Source organism: Papilio machaon, chromosome 4 (genome assembly GCF_912999745.1).
Source record: "Papilio machaon chromosome 4, ilPapMach1.1, whole genome shotgun sequence".
Lineage (NCBI taxonomy): Eukaryota > Metazoa > Arthropoda > Insecta > Lepidoptera > Papilionidae > Papilio > Papilio machaon.
Genome location: NC_059989.1, coordinates 957,388 through 973,805, shown reverse-complemented (window position 1 = coordinate 973,805; position 16,418 = coordinate 957,388). Strand labels below are relative to the sequence as shown.

General features: G+C 33.5%; 2 protein-coding genes across 3 annotated transcripts; one reads left to right on the top strand and one right to left on the bottom strand.

Moving 5' to 3' along the window:
- Window positions 1-4,261: 4,261 nt before the first annotated feature.
- Window positions 4,262-6,177, bottom strand: LOC106718539 (C-factor). The gene is made up of 5 exons (XM_014512654.2): window positions 6,061-6,177; window positions 5,499-5,550; window positions 5,076-5,266; window positions 4,667-4,816; window positions 4,262-4,601 (listed from the first exon to the last, which is right to left on the bottom strand). Exons 1-5 carry the CDS (start codon window positions 6,175-6,177, stop codon window positions 4,377-4,379), a joined length of 735 nt encoding a protein of 244 aa, XP_014368140.2. The 3' UTR covers window positions 4,262-4,376.
- LOC106718538 (thioredoxin reductase 1, mitochondrial) lies at window positions 5,821-15,763 on the top strand. 2 transcript variants are annotated; one of them, XM_045686805.1, is made up of 8 exons: window positions 5,821-6,029; window positions 7,368-7,588; window positions 12,715-13,075; window positions 13,300-13,528; window positions 13,657-13,738; window positions 14,315-14,565; window positions 14,899-15,090; window positions 15,391-15,761. In XM_045686805.1, the coding sequence occupies exons 1-8, from the start codon at window positions 6,017-6,019 to the stop codon at window positions 15,518-15,520; spliced, it is 1,479 nt and encodes a 492-aa protein (XP_045542761.1). In that variant the 5' UTR covers window positions 5,821-6,016; the 3' UTR covers window positions 15,521-15,761. The 2 variants fall into 2 exon arrangements, with proteins under 2 accessions (XP_045542761.1, XP_014368138.2); XM_014512652.2 differs by lacking the exon at window positions 5,821-6,029 and adding an exon at window positions 6,131-6,385 and having other exon boundaries at window positions 13,657-13,744; window positions 15,391-15,763.
- The last annotated feature ends 655 nt before the right edge of the window (window positions 15,764-16,418 follow it).

Here is a 16,418-nt window from a genome sequence, read left to right as displayed (position 1 = left end):
AAAGCGGCAGTTACACTTTTTTTTTCATCGAAAATTATCAGATAGATTATTACGAGTAATTATTAAGAATACCTATTAAGAAATTGTATTTAAGTGAAGTGAAATCAAACAACAGTGGTCGTACCAATAACAATATAAAGTTAAGTAGTGTGACTCTTGTTAAAGTTTAACAATTCTAAAGGACGATAAACGTAACCTTGGCGCGAAGAATCAAACATTTATGAATAATCGATTGCTGCTGCCGGCTGCCGAATGACGCGGCCCTGCGGCAGCGCGCATTTTCGACTCTCATGACGTAAGTAACTTACACCAATATCAAGCTAAGCTCCTATAGATACCTAATTCAGAGCACAAAAGTGAGGCGAAAAAAGGTATTCATAGGCTTTTTGTTACAGTAAATTCCCTCAGTGTTGTCATATACAATACTAAACTAAATAACGTTTCGAAAATCAACTCTCGAATAGTCATGAAACTTGTATGAAAAACTCTATTCTATATATTCTATGTATTGTTTACATGCTAAAGCAATTTTTTTATAAAGGAAAAAAACAAACAAATTCCATAGCCTTAAGAAAATATTTGGAAATACGTCTGAAGATGAAGATGGCAAGTAAACGTTGGTCTGCGAAACCAAAATCTTTGTATAATATATATTGCCATCCCTGTCATTAATTGTATTTTTAATTCATGCACTTAGTTAAAGAACACTTTTTTTTGTCCAAGTTTGAATTAACAAAATAGTCGATATTTATTGTTATCATAAATGTTCCATTTTTGTAATGCAAATTATTTGATTTCAGTGATAATTACGGACTGATTGGCTTATCAGCGATGAATCATAGTCTGTTAATTTCCTTCTGAATGCTATGAATTATTAAAACAAAAAGTATCTACGTAAATGTTAGTAAGTACAGAGTAAAAATAAGGAGCAGCCAGTTATGATCAATATTTCTATTTATATCAAAGACTAAATATGCTTTATTTAATATTTTCTCGACTGATTTTGTTATAACTGAAAATACAACAGATAATAAAACTTGTTTTTTTTTTTCAATGAATGTATTTCGACATCAACAAAGCCAGTAACTTTTCTCACCTTGTTTACTAAAATATGGATATGGTTAAAACATGAAAAAGTTCTTGCGACACAAACAACTTCACGGTCGAAATTTTCATGAACTACTTTTTTATGAAACTTTGACCAACGACATTTACTTCTTGTTTGTATGTTTTAATGATTAATTTATTTAAACGGCATCAAATGAAGCGTTTTATTTAGTTAGATGAGATTAAATAATTTTTATATATTTCTGGATAATTTCAATCAATATTTCATATTGCTATTGCTATAATCTATGTTTGAAAAAATCTACAATTCTTCCGCCAAAAATGACGTTAATTTGAACGAATTATATATAATTGTAGTATTTTTTAGAATAATAATTGCCGACATTGAAATTTGGCGAATTTTCTATGAAGTAATAAAGTTTGTTATGTCCAATGGATTCGTTGCATGAAATGTCTTACATTACTTGTATAGATAGAGAAAATTGCGATCGTTTTGGTAAGTAGACTACCTCTTTCAGTAAAGTAGAGCATGCTTTTTTGATTTCTGACCTATATGCTAAGCAATTTACTTATGCGGGTTACTATGTACAATACATGTTGGGCCAATCATACAGCAGCAAAAAGTTTTGCAGACTCTACCGCTATTAAAGAAAGCTTTAAAAGCGTTGTTTTAATGTAGATTTCAGTAATTTAATAGGTTTTATTAACACATGTATAGCTTTTCATGTTAAAGATGTGTGTTCCACATAAAAATGTATCGTGCAATCATATGTTTTTGTCAATGTGTCAGCAGTGCGAACTCACAGTAAACATCCAGGTGTTGGCAATGCGGACGTGTGTACCTTCCGGTCGATAACAGGCTGCAGCTAGCGCGAAGTATTATAATATTCAAACTTTATGGCAACTCGTGGTTAGCTGTCTGTTTTACAGCTCGGACCGACTGCGGATGGAGAGAAGTGCACCTAGTGTTGTGCTTCGATCCCAAATCCCTCTACACCTTGACGATTCCTAGAATTGTGTTTTGCTCGGCGTCTCGTGCGAAATTCAGAGCCGCCATAAAGTTTGCATGGCGTTGTGTAACAGTTTTAATATGCGTCTTAAGTACTGACGCAACTTTGTATATTTTTATATGATAAAGGGGTAAATGAGTAAATTAATTTATGTTTCTGCAATTATTGAATCTGTGGTATTAAATATACAGTTTTTAAAGAGCATTACCACCATCTCAAAGGCCGGCAACGCATCTGCGATTCCTCTGGTATTGCAGATGTCCATGGGCGTCGATGAATACCTTGGTGTTCCCGCTGCTCGTTTGCCCCCGTCTCTTATAAAAAAAAGAATATAGTAAATGTCCGCTTATTTGAATCTAACGGTTTTTACCTATGTGCATCATATTAGAAATTTTCCGTTTCTACTGCATTTTACAACGCCCGCATCTTGTTAAATGTTATGTTATTTAATCTATGAGCTATGTTGAATTATAAGTTTTAATCATTTTAACTAATAGCATATTTGTATAACAGTCTTTTTAATATTTTTTTCGCTATATAATCAAAATAGTGAGAAAAATTTCTGAGGCATTCAAAAAATATCTCAAGAGTTGTAGTACATGCATACATGCACGTTTTTTTTATTTTAATTTGTACGAATCACCAAAAAATTCTCTTCCCGTCTTATGAAAATCATCAAATTCAGTTTGACTAAGAATCAAATTCGGAACCGTTTTACGATTAACAGCTGAGTCATTTCAGTTTAAGCTCATAAAAAAAAATTACACTGAAGTTATAACTGTTTCATCATTCATGTTAAACTCTATTACGCCCATAAAACGTTAGTCTCAATTGTCGCTTAATCACATTATCTACTATAACCCCAAGCAGTAAGGTATATTTTAAATTGTATAACTTCATGCAAGTGCCTTAAAGGTCGAAGCAAATTGTTTTAATAACGCTATTACCACTATTGGTTCTGTCTCACTCAATTGAAACGTATACGTCAATTTACTCCATTTGTAGATAAATTTTGCAATGAAGCTGTAGCGCCTAACAATATTTAATAGTATAATAAATAGTCTATTGTTGATAGAGTTGTGCTGATGACTGTAATATTTGCAAGTTGTCCTTTATCTTTTTTTAACCTATTAATATTATAATGCGAAAGTTTGGATGTTTGTATAGAAGGTATTTGATCCTCTTCCCGTGCGTCCCCCCTCTGTCTATTGTCTGTCTAATGCGGTTGTCTATGGGCCGCTTGCTCGTTTGCCACTTTATATTATAAAAATTCAATAAACTTCCAGATAAAATTAAGAAGGTGCACCAAGACACCGTGGACGAGACAGAGATAGAAAATGCGCTAGTTGTCACTTGCAGTCGTATGTGGATTCGTAAGTAAAACAAAAAACATTAGTACCTAGCATTTTTTGTACGGATTTAAAGATTTTATTGTGTTTACCCTTCACTAATTCAAGCAATCTAATCCAGCGTTTTTATCATTTATTTTACAATTGTTCTTTTTAAATTGATAATCTCTCCTCAGTCTTAAGAATCTTCTATAACTTATTAATGTTTTATACTGCACTTCCTTTGGTAATAGAGGCCGCATAAGAATGTCTAAAGGCATTGCCAAACTAATACGATTTACGATTGGTGTAAAAGACAATTTTTATTTTAGCCAGTTATCGTGTCTTACCAATTTTATTAGAACTCAATTTCCATCTTTTTCTCTTTATAACAATGTAAAGTTCAAGATTAAGGGTTTTACAAAATTTATGAATATATTTTCGTTATTTTTGTTATTCGTTCAATTTCCCATAGTTGGCACCACCAGCGCGATCTTTGAGATTTTGAAGTATTTTATTGTAATTTGATCTGTCATAAAATTAATCGTTTATAAATATTTCAAAACGTACAATATTTCAAAAATGTCAACGTCAGATATCTAAATTATGCGGAAAATTACATTTCGAGAAGGAAAGAAGGAAGAGATGATAAGGTTTTGGAAAGTAGCGCAAGGTAAGTTAAAAAAAAACTAATAACAAAATTTTTTATTGGGCTTTAATATGACAACAATTAACAAATTGAATATTTGATTGCCTTTTATTTATCTACTATAACCAGGTTTGCTGGTTATTGACTCAATTTACCCAAAGCAAAAACCCATCATAAAGCCTACCAGTAATTTTTAAAGTGAGGATTCAGTATTAATAACTCATTTTAAAAATGTATAACACCTGTAGTTTTAAATCCGCAATTATTAACATCATCATGTTTTCAAACTTTTAACATAATAATTTCAAAACTTCATTGTTATTACCACGGCAATTCACTTCCATCGTACTGCAGAAATTTTCCACTATCGCCCTCTCCTAGTTTGTTTATTGTATTGAAAATTCCATTGATACTGCTATCGACATCTAGCGGAGCGTTTTTCCCTCCCATGTCGGTCCGCACCCAGCCCGGGTGCATGCACGCCACGAGAATTTGATCCTTTTTTAAATCTAGACTCATCGATTTTGTTGCCGCGTTTAACGCAGCCTAGAAGCATACAAATATTGTAAAACGTTATACTAACGTAATATATAAAAAAAAAAATCTCTAACCTTTGAGCATCGATACGGGTAAAAACCTCCTTGATCGTTTTGTGCTATGGATCCTAGGACTGAACTCATATTAATTATCGCGGCGCGATTCGCTCCAACCGGTTTTTCGCTATTTACATCAGCAGCTTGTTTCAAGAGTGGCAGAAGAGTCTAAAATGACAAAGTGGCTATTGTATTGTTATGTATTTTATCAAGTTATATATTTTGCAACTATACGTAGACAATTTTTTTTGAATGAAAATAAAATGGATCTGCAAACGACATTGCAACGTTGAGTATTTAAGTACTTGGGTGAGACTTAGTTTAATGCAATATTGTGCAATACGTATTCATGACGTATTTCAAGGTTTCTGGTTTTTTTTCTTAAATATTTTTTTTTGTAAAGTTATTTGTATTAACATCCAGTTACCTTGGTAAGAATTATCGGTGCGACTGTATTTACAGTAAAATTATCCATCAATTGTTCCTCTTTTACAAGACTGAGCTTGGTGAATTTTGTTGTCACTCCAGCATTATTAATAAGTAGGTTGAGACCGCCATTGCCTACTAATTGTTTAATCTTCGATGCAAATTCACCGTAAGTGTCAAGCTTTTTAACATCTGATAAAACGTTTAACAATTTAGGCACTGTAAACTATAACCGTGGGTTTCTGAGACCAAAATATCCGTTTAAATTTAAAACATATAGTTATCTCTTTGTTGTCAAAGATACCACGGGGATGACGATATGTTATGTATATACAGAGATTTTGGTCTCAGAAATCCACGCTAAGTTAAAGAAACATGTTTATTCTTTTAAAATACATTAATTTAAACAGAAATACTTCATTACCTAAATGTAAAATATGGAGATTTTCATTTTCTTCCGAAAGCTTTGTGAGTTCCTGTAAGTATAATTATGTAAACAAGTTATCAATATTTATGTTAATGTTTTACATTTATGGTTTTAAGATTTTAGGTATAAGTTACATTAAGGATTTCCTATGCAGGTCAAAGGTATATTTGTGAAATGTTTTGTAATAAAAATTGTATTAAAGTGGTTAGGTACTTGTTTTAAGATTTATCAATGATAAAATTATGTTTTTCGTGTAATTTTTATGAAAAAAAAAACTAAATCCAATGACTAAGAATCAAAGAACACAGGATATATACGTCATGATCAAGTGACGTCAGCTGTCAGTAGAGCGCAGCAATTCGTCTCTTTCGCACGCACTAGTAACTTCTAAAAACTAGCCTTTATTAGTTCATTACATTGAGCAGAAGTAATTTTTTTCAAGCTTTGTTGTTGAGAAGACGTCTTAAAACCATTAAATTTACATATTTAATTCTGTATTTGAATTTTAAGTGACAATGGCACCAATCGGTGAGTAGTGTTTTATGTTGTACATACATACCTCAGATGCATTCCGGCAAGTGGCGAAAATCTTTTCAGCCTTCTTTTGCTTTGTGAGATATTTAACCATTCCGAGGCCTAGTCCGCGATTAGCTCCGGTGATAAGCACGGTTTTCATTTTGCAAAATCAATAAAGTTGTGAATTTGCTAAGAAAACAAATGTTTGCGTAGATGCAAGTGTACACTTATTTGAAGATCGTAGTAGCTTTAAACGTCATACGTCATTATGACAATGTTAAACAATTTAATAAAGATTTCGAGCTCAAACCGGCCTTTGCAAAGAATTGAGAGTATTTTTTTATTGGCACGACGCACATTCTCGAACCGTAAGTAGCTTGGGGTAATTGTAAATTTGGCCTTGAAATGTTAAGTACCTCATAACCTAACTTGTGTGTGAATGTTGTAGGAACTATTGAAATTGTCATCGAGATTAAATTGATAGAAAAATATTAAACTTTCAATTTCCTTTATTATAATCTTCATTTCAATATAATGTTTATATTTTCAATTTTCATATCTTAGACAGTTCAATTATTCTAAGAATATTTTGATTCATCATGTTTCTTGTGCAATTGAATATTATTATAACTGTTTAGTATAACTCAAAATTTAATCTAAACAATTTGAAAGTTGGAAGATAAACTTTGGTTATAATATGTCTATGTGAAGGTATTGTCACATAATTATCACAAAACTGAATATATATCTTGATGAAAACTCATAAAGTTCTATAAAAGATAAAGTTATGTAAAAACATGACTTGTTAATTTTGAGATATTGTTGTGCAACAATAAAATAGTTTGTTGATGACAACCCAGGTTGGATATGTTGTAGCCGTAAGGGCACAACAGTAGCACCATTACTTGGTTTTGATAAAGGTATGAAAGAAATATTTCTTCACCATGGTGTATTGTGTCACACACTTTATCTGTAGAGGATTGGGATGAAGTATGCACAATTTTTTTGACATATAAATCTATCACAAAGCTATATCTAAAATGTCTGTTGCTTTCTTATTTTATAAATATATGTGATTAGTATGGATTGATAATGTTGCCACTTGCATTTAAAAGAAATAACTGTACAAACCAAACTTCATGGTAAACAAAGAGATATTAATTTTATAGAGGCATATTTATATTAAACATTTAGATATAAACACATGTTTTATGTATTGGATATGTACAAATTCCTGCTTTATGCTTAATTATAACTTAATCTTGTTATACAATATAAATCAATCTGTACTAACTCTTTAAATCAATTGGCAATTTCATATAACTGTAAGGGAAAAAACCCATATTCTAGATGGCACATTTGACTATGACCTGGCAGTCATCGGTGGTGGCTCTGGAGGCTTGGCCTGTGCAAAGGAAGCTGTTAATCATGGAGCAAAAGTGGCTGTGTTAGATTATGTAACCCCATCACCGCTGGGTACAAAATGGGGCCTTGGTGGTACATGTGTTAATGTCGGCTGTATACCTAAGAAGTTGATGCATCAGGCTGCTCTACTAGGAGAAAGTATACATGTAAGTACTATACAATTTATTTAATTTACCTTACAATTACAACTGTTACAAAATTCCCTTAAGTTAAAGTGGTTATTGAATTGAACTAATTAAACAGGAAACTTTATTGATTTTGGTCTTCAAATTAAGTCTTATTGTCCTGACTTTTATTTTTATTTTTTCTTAGGGATCGGTAAGTTTACTCCTATGGCTCCTTCCACATCCTTTCCCTTGATCCTGATCTACGATACATAATATGGATTATTTGGTACTGGTTTTGATTCAAGTAATGTTGTTAGTTTTATATGTAATTCATATGAAATATAATGTTAACTTAATAATTATTTATTATTGAAAACCACTGGTGAAAATTGATGTAGAAATGCATAAAAAGATTGTGTTAAATTTATAGGAATATTTCAATCTAGTTATAAGACATTGCTCAGAATAATCCTATATTTTTTAGTATTTATAACTGAACAAAATCCCCTAAATCTCTTCTATGTTCCTTAACTAGATTATTATGTGGTTATTTTATCTTTTAGAAATTCAAACTACATTTTCTTATATAGGAACGGCTAAAACACTCACATATACCGTATATATACACCAGACACGTGTTGTCACGACACAGACTAGTAAAGGCCCCCGATGGGCACGAAACTAGTCAGAGCCGATACCGGATATATTTACGTCAGTGTTTTAACCGTTCCTATATAAGTTAATGATAATGTCTCACGAAAGTTGGAATAATTTAATATTTAACTACATTTATTTAGAAATAAGTGAATAGTTATTTATATCTTGTAATAATCTTATCTAATATTGCCTTTGAATTTGTCATTGAACCAAATCAAAGTGTTATTGGAACAGATATTAATTTTAATGTTAGAAAATGATGTAAGAATGTTTATAATTCTTTATTATTATTATCCTGAAAAATTTTAATGGAACTTATTTATACATATTTTAAAATTGACCCCAGAAAATGTTCTGTTATATGAACCTAATGGTACCGGAGGCCTAACTTTAGTCTTTCCCTTCCCACCCTTTTCTTATTAGGAAAGGATGGGAAATTTGGCGGAAGAGGAGATGCATAGGAAGAAGAAATATTCTCTTTCTGTGTGTCTCCTTCTCTGTTGTTGTGGATGTCTATGGGCAACAGTCGCCTCATAATAATATTTTTCTTTTCTTTGTATAAATATATAACATTTGTTGTTGACTACAAATACAAAGTACTCTTCCGTTTAAATATTTAATATCACAGTTTTATATATTTTGAGTTTTAAAAATTATCTCATTGAAGTATTTGAATTATAAGTTCATTGTGAAGGGTGGGAAAATAATGCAGGTACAATTCAATTTTTGAGAAATAAAAAAAAACGTGCACAACATAATGTATGAATATTTACTTATTTGATGATAATTTTTTTTTATTGTAATGACAAAAATGATGTTGAAAATATAAAAGCAGATTTACTTGGAGTAAATTTCAGGAAGTATTGAATTTCTTTAAATTCGTATTAGGATTTCTGTTAACAAATCTAGTTTACCTTTAAAAGTGAGTAATTATGGTTTTGTACAAATGAGTCATTCAAATCTAACCATGTCATTTCCTTTCCATCAAAATTGTGTGTCATGTTTAACGACGCTGGAAAGTGTAAACGCTGTAACCCCGAAAGTATGAACTTTACAGGAGAGCCAAAAAATGATAACTCGTCAGCTGATACGCCTACAAGCATGCGGTATTTAGCAATGTTGTGTAGTTTGTGCTTTTTTTGCTTTTCCAGCGTCGATATACAGTTTTCTTAACCTTATTGCAGTACAATGTATAGATGGTTACTTTTACATTAAAATTCACAACTTTTTTTTTTGTTCACAATCCTATAAAATTAGCAAACAATTTCACTTCATTTCATAATTAAAAAAAATAGTTGAAGAAATAAATTGTAATGGCCGCCATTTATAAAGCAACATGCTTGTTAATACATAAAAGTAATAAGCTTGAGTTATAATAAACTAGCTTTTACCCGCGACTCCGTCCGCGCGGAATAAAAAATTGAAAACGGGGTAAAAATTATCCTATGCCCGTTTCCTGGTTCTATGCTACCTGCCCATCAATTTTCAGCTAAATCGATTCGACCGATCTTGAGTTATAAATAGTGTAACTAACACGACTTTCTTTTATATATATCGACGCTGGAAAGCGTAAACGCTGTAACCCCGAAAGTGTGAACTTTACAGGAGAGCTAAAAAATCATAATTCGTGAGCTGATACGCCTACAAGCATGCGGTATTTAGCAATGTTGTGTAGTTTGTGCTAACCTATAATAAAATCATTATCGTTTGATAATGGTTGAAATTATTAACGTGTGAAAAACATATTCGCGATTTCAAGGGTTACAGCGTTTATGCTTTCCAGCGTCGATATAGATATTAATTATAGATTAACTCACGTTATTATGAAATTGATATTATGTTGTAATTAGTTAAACTATTAATGTTTATAAAACAATAATTTCTGTTGTAGTATGAGTCATACTAGTGAGTTATGTGATCGCGTTATTAAACTACATCTAGCAACTAGACTGAGAACTATTTACCTAACACCCGCTTAACGCATATATATGAAATACATCGTAATATTTCGTAGTAAATAGTGATTTTATTAGTTTGTTGATAGTTTATATATTAACTTGAATATAAACATGTTTATTTTTGTTGTCGTCTTGGATGATGTTTGATCTATGGTTAGTAATGCGATGAATTATTTGATTTTTTTAACGAAAAAGTATTGTTTATTTGCCAGATAAAATTACTGTAGTTAAATAAGCTGTAGATTGTATGAGCGTCGGTGGCTCAAGGGTCTCACTGGACTTGTAATCTGCAGGGCCTTTTTTTTTTTTTTTTTTTTTTAAGAGGGGAATGCTTTATGCATACGCCGTGTCCCGGGGGGGACACGGAGTTATGTGAGATTCTCTCCCCTAAAGGGAGCATACCCACTAAACCACCTCTGTTCCTCCTGCGCATGGTGACGGGGCTACGGGTACGCTTTCGCACTCCTCCGCGGCCCCGTCTGCGCTAGCCGCCGAAGCAGCTCCACCACTAGGGTGGGTAAACCCACCATCCATCCTTTTGGGGAGGCGCGCCGGAACGAAGGCGCGCCTTCCTCCTGGCCCTTCGAAGCGGGTGACAATAATAATAATAATCTGAAGGGCCTGGGTTCGAATAACATGTACAAATGTATTTTTCGATTTACATATGTACATTTATCCGATGTTTTTACGGTGAAGGAAAAGATCGTGATGAAAAAACTCAACGATATGTGTAGTACCAGTAAGCACTGGGCCAGCGTGGTTGACTATGGCCTAGTCACCCTTACTTAGAGTAGGCGCCAATCCCCGCAGTGGTTACGTTTAGCGAGCTGAAGATGATGAATTTAAGCTAATCTTGCTGATGTTATAAATACCGGTTTATTGTCACATTTGAATTGGAATAACGCGGTGCAAACGCAACATTATGTTCACTTTCTGGAATGACCGTTATAAATGTATACTCGTAAATGTGACTAGAGTAATAGTCGGATCCTTGTAAATATGACTTGATTGATTGGAATTTTCTTCCGATTAATTAAAACATATTATATGTTTTATATGAATGTAGTACAAGCTCACATAATACGAAGCAAAGTCTTTGCAATTCATTAAAAAGAATGAGGGGGTAGAAGTAGCCCCTTGGCGACGCCCTCGCAAGTGCGTATGGTCTCCGATATTTTTTTTTAAAGTAAACTGCCCCAAATCGGTTCATTTTAACCTAGTATACATATTATCGTAGTCTAGAAATTATTTTATAGTTACACAGTTGTTATCACCTAATACATTACATACATAAATACATTGGTGTGAATTATTCGCGTGCTAATGATGTATGACGAACTACGTGCTACAATCACGGTCATGACTTAGTACAATTCAATATTACTATAGTTTATTATTTATACAGTACACAGGTTTTACGTTTATATAGGACTAGCTGTTGCCCGCGAATGTGTTCGCGCGGAATTAAAAAAAAACACGTAATAAGTAGCTTGTCTGTTCTTCCATACTATGTTCTACATCTGTGCCAAATTTCATCAAGATCCTTTGTGCCGTTCAGGAGATACCTTCAAACAAACATCCATCCAAACATTCGCATTTATAATATTAGTAAGATGTTCATTCGTATGATGTATAAAAAGATGTAGTAAGGCGTCAAAAGAAACACCTATTTTACCATTAAACGAGTAGAAACAGTATACGTGTTATGTGTTACTTCTTAATTAGGAATACCGGCTATTTACTGGTTTAGTTGTTCTTATGTATTTTGTATTCATAAAATGTAGAACTTTATATCTATTTTAAAAAATATTTTATCAAAAACCAGTTTTATTTTTAAAGCTGTGCATATTTTGTTAAAAAAATTTGTAGTCTTTTTTTCTTTGCTTGATTTCGAGTAAAAAAACTATGACTAAAAGTTAGTATCGAAGTCACGAGGGAATTGAATTAATTTTTTATCAAGGTTGACATCATTTTAATATGAGGTCGAATTACAATAATTTAACAAAATCAACTGTACGTTATTTTTGTGACAGTTAATTGGAGGTGACTGCCTGATGTATGTAGTTAGTTGAAACAACTATTGTATGTTTTATACAAAACATTTGTATTTAAAAAAAATGCCTTTATGATATTTTTATATGTATATTATATTACCAGTTTATTAACATTTTCAATAACCACTTTAATTTTGTACCTTTGCCTTCTGAAGTACGTTTTTAAATTTAAATAACTTGACAACGTATTCATAAAATGTTTATATCCAAGTTATTCTCCGTTACAAATAAAATACGCAGACAACTTAGTCTTCGTAACTGTTCTTTCTATAACATAGTGATACAAACTAAGAGAAATTATGATAACATACTAGCCTTCTAGCTATTCTTGTTCCGTTATCGATTTAGTATTCACCTTCAACTTTGTTGCATATGGAATTTTCGTATGAGACACGTTTTCAATACGCTCGATGCCACAACGAGTCTGCGGCATTGAAAGTGTTAAATGTAGAATTTGTTTATAACAATAAATTCAGCTTTAAAATCTTCTATTTAGGAAGCAGTGTCATACGGCTGGGAGGTGCCATCGCCCAAAGACATCAAGATCAACTGGAGCTCGTTAACAGAGGCAGTACAGAACCATATTAAATCAGTAAACTGGGTGACGCGAGTAGATCTTAGAGATAAGAAAATTGAATACATAAACGGTTTAGGCGAATTCAAAGATGCGCATACAATAGTGGCTACAATGAAGAACGGCAGCAAGAAGGAGCTGACGGCTAAGAACGTTGTGATAGCGGTGGGCGGCCGACCACACTATCCCGACATACCAGGCGCGATGGAGTACTGCATCAGCAGTGATGACATCTTCAGCCTTGCCTACCCGCCGGGCAAGACGCTCGTAGTTGGTGCTGGATGTAAATACAATATTTTTTTAATACCTACCTATTACTAACACGATCACTTTCCGATATTACCTGTCGCCAGAGACTCCTTCCGCGCGGAATTAAAAAAAAAACTTAATTAGTAGCCGATGTGTTCTTCCAGATTATTTTTACGTCTATGCCAAATTTCAGCTAGATTATGCAACTGCTGCAAATGCTTGCCTCTGCAAGTGTTCTCATATACATATGTTTATCAGACATCGGTCTGGAGTGCGCTGGGTTCCTGAACTCGTTGGGGTACTCGGCGACGGTGTTGGTGAGGTCAGTGCCGCTGCGAGGGTTCGACCAGCAGATGGCACACCTGGTGACCGCGGAGATGGAGGAGCGCGGTGTGCGCTTCCACCACAAGTGTGTGCCGCTCTCCGTGGAGAAGCTGGAGAGCGGCCAGCTGAAGGCGCGTTGGCAGAACACCGATACCGGGGAACAGTTAGTTTAACTTTATATTTTTAAGTTTTAAAGTTTTCTTAGTTTTTTGTGTTAGAAATTAAATATTTAGTGTGAAATCTATTCGGTTCTATACAATGGTTTTAAATAATATTTTTGTGTATACTTAGATGTGAAGATGTGTTCGACACTGTATTAATGGCGACCGGCCGCTATGCGCTAACTAAGGCCCTCAACCTGCCCGCCGCCGGCGTCACTGTGAGTATAACTTACTAACAGAAAAGATCGATGTTCGTCTATAGGTCGTGAGAATTGTTCTTGTAGATGTAAAAATGTGTAGTGACTAACTTACGCCCGCGAATCCTTCCCCGCGGAATAAAAAAAAAGCTTAGTAGTCTATGTATTCTTTCAGATTACGCTCTATATTTATGACAAATTTTAGCAATATAAACATCCATCCATCCAAACATTAGCATTTATTATATCTATGCACAATTTCGGGATCATAAGAGCCTATGTCTTCTTCCAGACTGTTTATACCCAATTCAAGAGATTCAAGCATCTGTTCTGTAGTTACCTTGTAACAAACATCCATCTAAACATTCGCATTTATAATCTATGTATATAAAAGAATGTCGTGTTAGTTACACTATTTATAACTCAAGAACGGCTGAATCGATTTGACTGAAAATTGGTGGGCAGGTAGCTTAGAACCAGGAAACGGACATAGGATAATTTTTACCCCGTTTTCTATATTTTATTCCGCGCGGACGGAGTTGCGGGTAAAAGCTAGTATTATATAAGAATGGTAACACGTTATATATATAGGTGGTTACCGAGAATGGTAAGATCTCAGCACCGACTGAGCAGACGAACGTGGGACACATATTTGCGGTGGGCGATGTGCTGGAGGGACGGCCCGAGCTGACTCCGGTCGCCATACACGCGGGCAGGCTGCTGGCGCGCAGGCTGTTCGCTGCCGGCGTTCAGCACATGGACTACGATAACGTCGCCACCACTGTCTTCACACCGCTGGAGTACGGCTGTGTTGGACTCAGCGAGGAGACCGCCATCGCTAGGTCATTATCAACATTATTTATTGCAGTTCATTACAAATATAGTGTTCGCTAATGTTGCTTGTTTAGTGGAAAGGGGGCTTAATACCTCACTTTTTAAATCAGTCGCAGGTGTAAATTAGACTTTATTTCCAAAAAAAAAACAGCTAATTTTTATTTATTTTGGTATATTTTTATTTAACTTTGCATCAGTATTCGATTGTAAAATAAAATAAATAATTAAATCTAGATGGCGCTATCATAAAAATTATGTTTAATGTGTCATAGACAATTTTTTGTTTGGTTAAGTTTTTTTTAATACACTATTGGTTTAATATTTTTACAATATTTGTACAGACTGGGCGAGGATGCTGTGGAGGTGTATCACGCTTACTACAAGCCGACGGAGTTCTTCATCCCGCAGCGCAACATCCGCAACTGTTACTTGAAGGCGGTGGCGGAGCGCGCGTCGCCGCAGCGCGTACTCGGCCTTCACTTTGTTGGTCCAGTCGCTGGAGAAGTCATACAGGGCTTCGCAGTCGCCATCAAGTTAGTACAAGGAGTCTTTTAATTACAATATAATTGATGCCTGTAACTGCAGGGGTAGGCAGAGATCGTAGAACATTTGGCGAGGTTCTAGATCAATTGTAAAATAATTATTTCCTAGATAGTTCACCATTTATTTCCTAAGCGCAATAGATAGATAGATAAGCCTTTATTCACTGACCAGTTTTTTTTTTTTTTTTTTAGCTAAGCGCAATACTAATTACAAAATTTCCTTCATCTGACATTAAATACATAAAAAACAATGTAAATAAAATTATATAATGTCTATTGTTGTTCAACCAGATGTGGTCTCACAATGGAGCAGCTGATGAACACTGTGGGCATTCACCCGACTGTCGCTGAGGAGTTCACCCGACTTAACATCACCAAGCGCTCCGGCAAGGACCCCAACCCTGCCTCCTGCTGCAGCTAAACTACCCTCACCACAACCCCACTACTTCCACACTACTCCCAAACTACCACACGACCAACATAGACAATATTCCAATATGTAAAGTAAAATCTATTATTTATAGTGTTTGAAACTTTTTTGAATTTGTTGTTTGTTTGTGAGAAAGATTGAGTCTGTCACAAATAAGTATTTGAACAAATAATTGAATTAAAAATTTATTTAACATTATGACTATCTTTTATTGCTTTGAAGCGGTTCGATAAAATAACATAATTCTCTATACCTTGCCTTTATTTTATTTCAAACACTTGAAAGTTTAATAGAATATTTTTTGTACCATAGACAAATTGATAAAACAGAGTAAAAATTATACTTCCCAGTCGAAATTATTGCTTTAGGCTTCGAATGTATTAAAAAAAATAACGAGTTTATTCTCTTATTTTTTTTTATTAATATTTTCTGGCCTGGATACTAGTCCTTTTGGCCGATTTATTCTCTATTGTTATAATGTTTACAGTATAAAAATATAATGTTATTGTTAATAATATTCTTTGATATTTAATCTATGTAATTTGACAGTATTATTTTCATCTACTTTTTCATTATTGTTGAATATATAAAGTTTCTTAACTTCTTTTTTTTATTTTTCATGTAGTCGTTTTTTATGCTAACAATGTGATTTAATAAATTAAACTTATTAAAACTTACGTCACATTTAAAAGTTTGTTTTATTTCCGTAAAACGTAGTTAGAATTTAATAATATAGAAGATATACCTTTTATACAGTCGAAAAAAAAAACACAAATTATTACTAATTAACAATTTTTAACTTTATTTCAATTATTCATAGCTTAATATTAAACGACATCTAAATTAATTACAAAAAAAGATAACTAACGTATTAAAAGATTCAAATTTT

Excerpts from the sequence above, each read along its gene's own strand:
- LOC106718538 (XM_014512652.2), top strand. The coding sequence starts at position 6,286 with ATGACAATGTTAAACAATTTAATAAAGATTTCGAGCTCAAACCGGCCT. Across the intron at positions 6,386-7,367 it reads ACGACGCACATTCTCGAACC|ATGGCACATTTGACTATGAC; the intron begins GTAAGTAGCTTG and ends CCCATATTCTAG. Across the intron at positions 15,091-15,390 it reads GGCTTCGCAGTCGCCATCAA|ATGTGGTCTCACAATGGAGC; the intron begins GTTAGTACAAGG and ends TTGTTCAACCAG.
- LOC106718539 (XM_014512654.2), bottom strand. The coding sequence starts at position 6,177 with ATGAAAACCGTGCTTATCACCGGAGCTAATCGCGGACTAGGCCTCGGA. Across the intron at positions 5,267-5,498 it reads TCTCCATATTTTACATTTAG|ATGTTAAAAAGCTTGACACT; the intron begins GTAATGAAGTAT and ends ACGTTTTATCAG. Across the intron at positions 4,602-4,666 it reads ACCCGTATCGATGCTCAAAG|GCTGCGTTAAACGCGGCAAC; the intron begins GTTAGAGATTTT and ends GTATGCTTCTAG.